Source organism: Myotis daubentonii, chromosome 5 (genome assembly GCF_963259705.1).
Source record: "Myotis daubentonii chromosome 5, mMyoDau2.1, whole genome shotgun sequence".
In the NCBI taxonomy this organism is placed as follows: domain Eukaryota; kingdom Metazoa; phylum Chordata; class Mammalia; order Chiroptera; family Vespertilionidae; genus Myotis; species Myotis daubentonii.
This window is the reverse complement of record NC_081844.1, coordinates 26,044,800-26,055,428: the sequence shown is the minus strand read 5'-3', so window position 1 is coordinate 26,055,428 and position 10,629 is coordinate 26,044,800. Positions and strand designations below refer to the sequence as shown.

The 10,629-nt window shown below is 41.7% G+C and overlaps 1 protein-coding gene across 3 annotated transcripts in view; it reads right to left on the bottom strand.

Annotated features, from left to right (window-relative positions):
* Window positions 1-1,997: 1,997 nt before the first annotated feature.
* LOC132234996 (zinc finger protein 709-like) overlaps window positions 1,998-10,629 on the bottom strand; it is a 29,869-nt gene continuing 21,237 nt past the window's right edge. The window contains exons 2-4 of one of the 3 annotated variants that reach the window (XM_059696673.1): window positions 6,744-6,870; window positions 6,038-6,110; window positions 1,998-5,202 (exon numbers count right to left, since the gene is read on the bottom strand). In XM_059696673.1, coding sequence (XP_059552656.1) covers window positions 2,490-5,202; window positions 6,038-6,110; window positions 6,744-6,870 — 2,913 coding nt within the window. In that variant the 3' untranslated portion in view covers window positions 1,998-2,489. Of the gene's footprint in view, window positions 5,203-5,231; window positions 5,622-6,037; window positions 6,130-6,743; window positions 6,871-10,629 lie in introns of those variants that run through there. The other 2 variants (XM_059696674.1, XM_059696675.1) reach the window with 2 other exon arrangements.

Genomic DNA, 10,629 nt, shown 5'->3' with positions numbered 1-10,629 from the left:
ATGTTTATTCCTGTGATGAGAACTTGCAAGATTTACTCTCTTAGCAACTTTTAAATACACAATACAATATTATTAACTAAAGTCCCCATGACTTCTTTATTAGTGTAAGTTTGTATGTTTTGCTAAGACTGATGTCAAGGAGTTGACTGCCAATGTTTTCTTCTAGGAGTTTTTTTGTTTGTTTGTTGTTCTGTCTTCTAGAAGTTTTATGGTGTTTTTTAAAATAATTTTATTAATTTTTAGAGAGAAAGGGAGAGGGAGAGATAGAAACATCGATGATGAGAATTATTCAAGGGCTGCCTCCTGCATGCCCCCTATGGGCATTAAGCCCACAACCCCGCATGAGCCATTGACTGGAATCGAACCCAGGACCCTTCAGTTCACAGGCTGATGCTCTATCCACTGAGCCAAACCAGCTATGGCTAGAGGAAATATTTTAATACTATAGGCCCGGTGCATGAAATTTGTGCATGGGGGGCGAGAGGTTTGTCCCTCAGCCCAGCCTGCACCCTCTCCAATCTGGGACCCCTCGAGGGCAGTTGGACATCGCTCTAACAATCCAGGACTGCTGACTCCCAACCGCTCGCCTGCCTGCCTGCTGGACTGCCCCTAACCGCTTCTGCTTGCCAGCCTGATCACCCCATAACCAGTCCCCTGCCAGCCTGATCGATGCCTAACTGCTCCTCTGCAGGCCTGATTGCCCCTAACTGTCCTCCCCTGCTGGCCCAGTCACCCATAACTGCCCTCCCCTGCAGGCATGGTCCCTCCCAACTGCCCTCTCCTGCTGGCATGATCGCCCACAACTGCCCTCCCCTGCAGGCCACCTTGTGTCCACATGGGGCGGCTATCTTTGACCACACGGGGCGGCTATATTGTGTGTTAGAGTGATGGGCAATTTGCATATTACTCTTTTAATACATAGGATTACTATTTGCCCTTTCTCTATAATAGAAGTGTCAGAGATGAAAGAAAATTATAAAATGTGCATGAAAATCTCCTTCCTGTCAGAGTCTGGGGCAGGCTGTGGACCCAGATTCAAGTCCCTGCCCACTTGCGCACACCTTGAAATTGCAAGAGACCCAGACCCGGCCGGCTGCACTCCCGTCAAGCCCCACAGGGGAGGGAGTGCAAACTCAGGTCCCCTGGCCCGGCCTCAGGTTTCTCGGCCCTGGCGTGAGGGTGTGACAGCCACTTGCATATTAGCTCTTTGTTATATAGGATGAGGCAACATGAAGGTTTTCCTACATTTTTACATTCAATAAATTCCACCACTTTGAGTTTTTTTCATGACCTTTTCAAGGAAAACGGACAGCTGAAGGCTTACCCACCTCTATCTGTATACACTGTTTCTCCAGGTGCATTCTCACATGTCCAAGAAAGGCTCTGCCATGTTCCCTATGTTCATACACTTAGTTTTGGGTGGGAGTCACCTCATGATTTTGTAAAGAACTTGGATACCAATGGCTCTTCTACAATCTTTACATGACAGGGCTTCTCTTCAGTGAGTTCCTTCATCCTTTACATTAAATGGAAGAAATGAATACTTTCATTTCTAGGGTCCATCCTCAATATGAATGGATTATATGGCACAGCTGAGAGATAACAGAAGGTTCTTTGCTATTCTTTACATTAAGAGTGTTTATCAACATATTTTGTTTTCACATGTCTGCAAAAACTAGTTGGAATCTGAAAGGTTTACCATTTTCCTTTCATTCATATGGTTTTCTCCACTATGTGAATTTTTGTAAATATGAAAGGATCTGGGATGACTATAGTCCAGGGGTGGGCAAACTTCTTGACTCGAGGGCCACAATGGGTTCTTAAACTGGACTGGAGGGCCGGAAGAAAAGCATGGATGGAGTGTTTGTGTGAACTAATATAAATTCAAAGTAAACATCATTACATACAAGGGTACAGTCTTTTTTTTTTTTTTAGTTTTATTCATTTCAAATGGGCCGGATCCGGCCTGTGGGCCGTAGTTTGCCCAAGGCTGCTATAGGCTCTCCCACATTGCTTGCATTCATAGGGTTTCTTCCCAGTATACATTTCATATATAAGAGAAAAGAAGTGACAAAAAGGTTTAACTCATTCCTTATTCATGAGGCTGCTTTCAATCATGACTTATGTCTTCCAAAATGTGTGACACAATGGAAAGTTTTCCCACATTGCTTACATTCCTAAGATTTTCCCACAGTATGTGTACTTCCATGCTTTTGAAGAGACTTGGAGAAACTGAAACCTTCACCACATTCCTTACATTCATAGAGCTTTTCTCCACTGTCTGTGCTTTCATGTCTAGGCATGTACAGGAGCCAACCAATTGATGTTTCTCTCTCACATCAATATTGCTCTTTATCTTTCTCTCGGACTTCCACTGTCTAGATGGAAAAATATCCTAAGGTGAATTATATATATATATATATATTACGATTATCAAAGGCTTTTCTACAATCTTTACAGGATAGGGGTTATTTTCAGTGGGTGTTTTTTCATTCATTATGAATGTCTCCATTATGAGTATTTAGGTATATTTCAGGAAACTGGGTGAATAAAGGCTTTTCACATTGCTTATATTCATAGGGTTTTTCCTCATTATGAATTCTGTCATGACATTGGAGGGTAGTTGTATAAGACAGAGCTTTACCACAATGATTACATTCATAAGGTTTTTCACCAGTATGAATACTTTCATAAAGTTGGAGGTGATATAAATCATGGAATGTGTTACCACATTCCTTACATACATGAGGGTTCTTTCCATCATGACTTCTTTTATGTTTTCCAAGAGAGCTGACAGAACTGAAGGCTTTCCCACATTGCTTACATTCGTAGGGTTTTTCCTTATTATGAGTTCTTTCATGACATTGGAGGGAAGTTGGATAAGAGAAAGCTTTACCACAATGGTTACATTCATAGGGTTTTTCCCCAGTATGCATTCTTTCATGAATTCTAAGGAAAGAAGGATAAAGAAAAGTTTTACCGCATTCCTTACATTCATGAGGCTTCTTTCCATCATGATTTCTTTCATGTGTTGCAAGAGAACTGGGAGAACTGAAAGCTTTCCCACATTGCTTACATTCATATGATTTCTCCCCAGTATGCATTCTTTCATGATTTCTAAGATATTTGGAACATCTGAAAGCTTTCCCACATTGCTTACATTCATAGGGTTTCTCTACAGTATGAATTTTTTCATGTATTCTAAGATATTTGTAACATCTGAACGCTTTCCCACATTGCTTACATTCATAGGATTTCTCCACAATATGTATTTTTTCATGAGTTCTAAGCGATTTGGAAAAACTAAAAGTCTTACCACATTGCTGACATTCATAGGGTTTTTCCCCAGTATGAGTTCTTTCATGACGTTGGAGGGAAGCTAAATTAGAGAAAGTTTTGCAACACTGCTTACATTTATAGGGTTTTTCTCCAGTATGCATTCTTTCATGACGTTGGAAGGCATCTAGAGCAAAGAAAGCTTTCCCACATTGCTTACATGCATAGGGTTTTTCCTTATTATGAGCCCTTTCATGAATTCGGAGGGAAGATGGATAAGAGAAAGCTTTACCACAATGTTTACATTCATAACGTTTTTCCCCAGTATGAATACTTTCATGAAATCGGAGGAAATATCGATCATAGAATGTTTTACCACATTCCTTACATTCATGAGGCTTCTTTCCATCATGACTTCTTCTATGTTTTCCAAGAGAGCTGGGAGAAATGAAAGCTTTCCCACATTCCTTACATTGATAGGGTTTTTCCCCGCTATGCATTCTTTCATGATATTGAAGGGAAGTTGAATAAGAGAAAACTTTACCACAAACCTTACATTCATAGGGTTTTTCCCCAGTATGAGATCTTTCATGATCTTGGAGAGAAGACTGATAATAGAAACCTTTTCCACAATGCTTACATTCATAGCGATTTTCCCGAGTATGAGTTCTTTCATGACGTTGGAGGGCAGATAGAAAATAGAAAGTTTTGCCACAATGCTTACATTCATAGGGTTTTTCCCCAGTATGAGTTCTTTCATGATTTCTAAGGGAAGAAGGATGATGGAATGTTTTACCACATTCTTTACATTCATGAGGCTTCTTTCCATCATGAATTCTTTTATGATATCCAAGAGAGCTGTACAAACTAAAGATTTTCCCACATTGCTTACATTTATAGGGTTTCTCCTCAGTATGCATTCTTTCATGATTTCGAAGAGAAGTGGAAAATATGAAAGCTTTCCCACATTGCTTACATTCATAGGGCTTTTCTCCACATTGTGTCCGTTGATGCTCTCGATAAGACTTTGGACAACTGAAGGCTTTTCCACATTGCTTACAACCATAGGGTTTTTCCCCGGTATGAGTTCTTTTATGATTTTGGAGGGAAGTTGGATAAGAGAAAACTTTACCACAAAGCTTACATTCATATGGCTTTTCCCCGGTATGTATTCTTTGATGAATTATAAGGGCATAGCGACGACGGAATGTTTTACCACATTCCTTACATTCATGAGGCTTCTTTCCAGCATAACTTCTTTTATATTTTTCAAGAGAGCTGAGCCAACTGAAGATGTTCCCACATTCATAAGGTTTCTCACCAGTATTTGTTCTTTCCTGATTTCTAAGAGAAGTGGAACTTAAAGCTTTTCCAGATTTCTGACATTGATAGTCCTTTTCTTCAGTGTGTGTTCTTTCATTATCTCCGGAGTACTTGGGAGAACTGAGAGCTTTGCCACATTGCTTACTTTGATGTGGTTTCTCTCTGGTATGGGTGTTTTTGTGAAGTTTAAAGGAAATGAGACGACTAAAACCTTTCCCACATTGCACACACTCATTCGGATTCCCAGCAATATTTGCTCTTTCATAATTTCTAAGGGAATTTGAATAGTGGAAAGCTTTCCCACAGGGGCTGCCTTCATGGCTTCTAATACGTTGATGATGCTTAAAAGTTTTCTCAGGTTCCTTACGCTTATAAGGGTTTTCTTCATATTCCTGAAACAGGTACAGTGTGGGTCCAATGTGAGAGCTCAGGTGGTTATTCAATGATAAATAATGCAAAAACATTTGCCTACACAACCTGGGTTTAGTTTGTTTCATTTCAGGAAGAGTTTCCTTCTTTTCATTATGATTTGGAATCTGGCTGAAGTTTTCTCTCCATTGACTACCATCCGTCCTTGTACAGAGTTTTGCTACCACATGACTGCTGTAAAAATCAGAAGCATATTATTAATACTATGTTAACGATTTAGTATTTATTATTAGCATGACAATGACATTTTTAACCATTTTCAAAGAAAGTGTGGGGTTTCTGAACATTCCAATTTTTGAAAGTGGATATCCTAAAACCTCTGAAATAGGCTGGATCACAGATATTATGAAAACACTTACATTGATTAATGCTACTGATGTATATTTTTTCCAAGTGCAATTATTTTTATGCATTAAACATCTAGGCCATATTTCAGAAAAAACATTTGGATGAGATAATTCTAAGAACCAATATATTTAAAACTGGGCTGTTACCATTGGATTACCTGTTTTTAAGGTTTTTTGTGTACCAGGCCCATTTGGCTCAGTGGTTCAGGATAGAGCCATGCACCAGGGGCTTGCCGGTTCATTTCCCTAGAAGTGAACATGGCCAGACTGCAGACTTATTAAACCCAGTACGGGGCATGCAGGAGGCAGTCAATTGATCTTTATATCTCTCCCTCTCACCTCCATACTCTAAAATCAATAAAAACATACTTTTGCACCACCAGAGAGGCTCACTGACCTCTGAACCAGGTGGTCATAGTTCAATTTCCGGTCAGGGCACATGCCCTGGTTCTTGATTCTGAATGTGGGGCATGCAGGAGGAAGCCATCAATAATTCTCTCTCATCATTGATGCTTCTTTGTCTTTCTCCCTCTTCCTACCTCTCTGAAGTAAATTTAAAAAAATTAAACATACAAATAAATAAATATATAAAAATATATTAAACAGACACACACACACACACAAAGATGCTCTTAATGCTTCTTCATGTCAATGCAACTCACCTAAAATTCATCCCATTATTTTCATATTGATCTTCACTGTCATGGTTGTCACACTGTTCTTCTAAATCACATGCTAAAAAAACCATTATAAACTATTAAAGAATATAAAAACTGGTTAGATTTTAAGTACACAATGAGCTGTGATCATTCCTAGTTTGAGTACCAATGTATTCCCTTTCCATATTTCAATTCTTGAAACAGCATTGATGAGCAAGCAACACTAGTTTTCTTTTTTAAAAAAAATATATTTTATTGACTTTTTACAGAGAGGAAGAGATAGGGATAGAGAGTTAGAAACATTGATGAGCTCCTTCCTGCACCCCTCCTACTGGAGATGTGCCCACAACCAAGGTATATGCCCTTGACCGGAATTGAACCTGGGACCTTTTGGTCCACAGGCCGATGATGCTCTATCCATTGAGCCAAATGAGCAATGGCTAGTTTTCTAATTGAATACATAAGTACCAAGTTGTTGCAGGCCAGAGTTGCTCTGTGGTTGATGGTCAACCTATGAACCGGTATGAACCGGGAGATCACAGATCAATTCCCAGTAGGACCAGTTTGCAGGGTAGATCCCCAGTGTGAGGCGCGCACAAGGTACCCAATCAGTGATTCTCTCTCATCATTAACTTTTCTCTCGTTCTCTCCATTTTCTCTCTAAAATCAATAAAAATATATTAAAAAAAAAAGAATTTATGATACCTACCTACTGATGCCAGGTTCCAGAAGGTTTCCAGCATCACATCTGTGTAGAGTTTCTTCCAGGTCGGATCCAGGAAAGCCCACTCCTCCATGGTGAACTCCACATTAACATCTTCAAAGGCCACTGAGTCCTAAAATATCCCACATATACATAGAGGAGAATGGATGAGATAGACAACACTGGGGACCTACACATAATTCATAGCAAGTTCACATAGAACACATGGTCACCAACATTTAGTGTATCACTTGATTGTAAGATTATTATTAATTTGCCACATTCACAGCCTCAAGAATACAGGGAATTTATGGATATGATTTTTACCGTGATCACTTCAAGTCTTCATTGCTCTCTAATGTCAGGGTAAAGAGCACCTTGAACAACTTCTATGTTAATACATTAAAATACTTCTATTTTAAGCCCATCGATTCCTTGTGAGAAAACTCATCTCCATTACAACAATCATTTGATGCAGCAGTCCATGGAACATACTGTCATGTCTGCATAAAGTTTTAGTGACTGTGAATACAATAAAGGCCTCATAGTTTGTTCTTCTATACTTATCACCAAACAGGAGAGGCCAGGAGGTGTGTGAAAATACAACTTGGAACAAAATGTACTTGGCCATATTATCCGGAAGTACTCCAGATTATGAGAAGTCGTTAGATACACCTGAATGAATGAGAATATTCTTGAGGAGGAGTATGAATGATCATTTGTTTTTGTATTATTTGTTAGTAACTCAGTTTGACCTTCTTTTGCCTCTCTCATTTTATGTAGATAGGATGTTAGACTTGGAGCTCAGTCATGAGCAAGACAGGACAACTTAGCTCACTACAAAAGTCCTCTACTCATGAGCCTGAGGGTTACTTCATACTGGTTTTTCGCACACATAAACACATATATTGAAATCATAAGATCACACTCAAAAGAAGTATTTCTGGCAGAATTGTGACACTATAACCGCAGCCTAGACCTTGAGGAACAATTTAAGACTTGGCATGTCCAAGGACCTTTATTGAAATCTGCAACATTTTCATGTTGAAATTAGTTTCACCTGAAACTAATATAAAATAAAATTAAATGTAAACTGCAATTGGAATGTAAATTATATGGTGTTTATGGAGAGGAAAAATTAATATAAATAAAATGTGCATACTACTCAAAGCAATCTATAGCTTCAATGCAATTCCTATGAAGATACCCATGATGAATCTCACACAACTAGAACAAATATTCAAAAATTTTACACAGACCACAAAACACCGTGAGTAGCAATAGTAATCTTGAGAAAGAAGGACAAATGCGGGTGAATCACATTACCATAGTAATCAAAAAGCATGGTTCTGGCCTAAAAAAGCATATAAAGCAGTGGAATGGAACAGAGAGCCTAGATATAAACCTATGCCTTTATGGTCATGGAATTCTTGACAAGGGAGGCAAGAACACACAATAAAGTGAAGGTAGTATCCTGTATTATAAAAGGCTAATATGGAAATTGTCTCCAAGAGTTTGACTGACCGGGAGTTCCACAGCTTGCTATGATGTGTGCTGACCACCAGGGGGTGGCACAAAACATGGCGGGTGTCAGCGACGCCGCACTAGTAGCAGGCGGCAGTGGAGGTGGTACTGGCCCTGATAAGCTCTGATGAGAGTGGGACTGCTACAGGATGGTGCAGTAGGTGAGCGGTCGGCGCCTGGCCAAGGTGGATGTTCCTGGGTGTCCTGAAAACCCCCCCAGTCACCCCAGAGATGGAGATGGGCGCTAATGGTGGGCAGCAGTGCTGGAGAGCGGGCAGCACCAGGCCAATGTGGGTGGGAGCAGGGCCCCTGATGGCCCCACTGGTTGCAGCACAGATGGCAACAATATATAACAGTGCTTAAACAGTTGTGAAAAGCAAATGATGCCTCAGTTATAAGGAAATAATTTAAGGGCCTTTTGGAGACTGTTATAACTTATAACCCTTGCTTGCCTGATGCTAGAACGTTAGACCTTAATCTCTAGGAACAAGTAGGTAGGAGTTTAAAGAGAAATCAGGCCCAGAGAAAACAAGTGCTCTTGTCATCTTTAATTATGTGGATCCCCACCCACCTTCCCCCTGCCCCGGCCTGAGCCCCCTCCAGTACACCCTGCCTCGGTGCCACACTGCGCCCCTTGGGTCTCCTGCCTCCTGGCCATCCACTTTGCCAAAGCCGTGGCGCTTGCCGGGAGCCGCTCCTGAGGCGGCCCCGCAGTGGGGCATCTCGCAGCTGCTAGATCTCCACCCTCACCTAGGTCACCTTTCTTCCACATTCGCCCTTCATCCATCCCTCTCTCCTGCTGGGCTTGCGCTCCAGGCCCGAAAGAAAAGGACCAAGGCCAAGAAGGACAAAGCCCACAGGAAGTGAGTCTTGAACCCCCACATCTCATTCTCTGGATTTCCTCTTGCACCTTCTCTCTGTTTCATGTCTTGAATGGGCACCGGGTTCGGGCATCCTGGGGCCCAGGCACGTGGCCTCTGGGCGGCCTAGTAGAGTCAGTCTCTGTGAAGCTGTGGATCTGTGGCCAGGTGCCCTGTAGTGACGTTACGGCGTACCGGCTAATGAGCATATTCCTCTATTACATACATAGATAGAGCAGGGACTGGGAACCTTTTTTCTGCCAAGGGCCATCTGGATAATTATAACAACATTCATGGGCATACAACATCATCACCTTAACACATTGTTTGAGGGTAGTTTTTATCGCGCGGTAACAGGTGGCACGGGCCATTTTTGCTAATTTTTTGCGCAAATGGCAACGTTCACTAAAATTACAATAACTTTAGTTTATGTATTTATATGTTACCCGCATTCTACCGCTAGTCTATAAAAAACGTATTAATATGTGTCCCGCGCTCTACTACCCTGGTAGAACATATAAATACGTAAAACGTATAAATACGTTTCCCACATACAATGTGCTAAAAACTAGCCTGCTATATTTGGTCACACATTTATTTAAGTGGCAGAGCCAGAGCTAATGATTCCAGGACCACTTTCAAGAGGACCCAATACCATACTCTGCCTGCCAATTGCCTAGAAATGCATGAAAGCTCCCAAGAGGCACAACAGGCTCAGCAATGCCACATGGGACAGCACAGCTCCCAGAGGTCAACAAGTTTGAGAAACAGAAGTCAGACCCACAGGGCTGGTAATGTTGGGATGTGCTGTTCCTGGCAGCAAGTTCAAGTGTCATGTTCACCTGCAGAGGTGTGGATAAGAGTGATGCTGGTGTGTCACACCCCTCACACCCACACCAGGAGAGCAGGACAAGCCTTAGGACTCACATAGAGGTCTCAGGAGGGCCGGGCTGGCCTCTCAAGCAGCTGAGACCTGGCTTCAGAGCCAGAAATGGAGCCTGGTGTGGTCATGTGGGGCCTCGAAGATGGGTCCTGGGCAAGAGTTCCTCACAGGCAGGAATTCTGTGGTTTGAATCAACTGCCTGCACTATAGGAGACACCACCCAGGCTTTCTTATCAGCTTGTTCACGTGCAAGGCAATAGGGACAAGAGCGGTTGGGGCTCAAGCTGTCAGCAGGCAACCATCAAAAAATGCATAGTTTGCCTGAACCACATGGCTCAGTGTTGGAGCATCCACCTATGAACCAGGAGGTCACAGTTTCTTCTCTGTTCAGGGCAGATGACCAGTAGCAGTTTCCATCCCCAGTGGGGAGGGGGCGGCAGGAGGCGGTCTATGGATTATTCTTTTTCATGATTGATATTTCTATCTCTCTCTCCCTTCCTCTCTGAAATCAATAAAGATTTATATTTAAAAATGAATAGTCCAAGCACTATTTACAAGGTAAGAAAAACACTCAGATATTGTGCTCTGCTGAGGAGTCACCTGCCTGGGCCTGACTGTGGGCAGA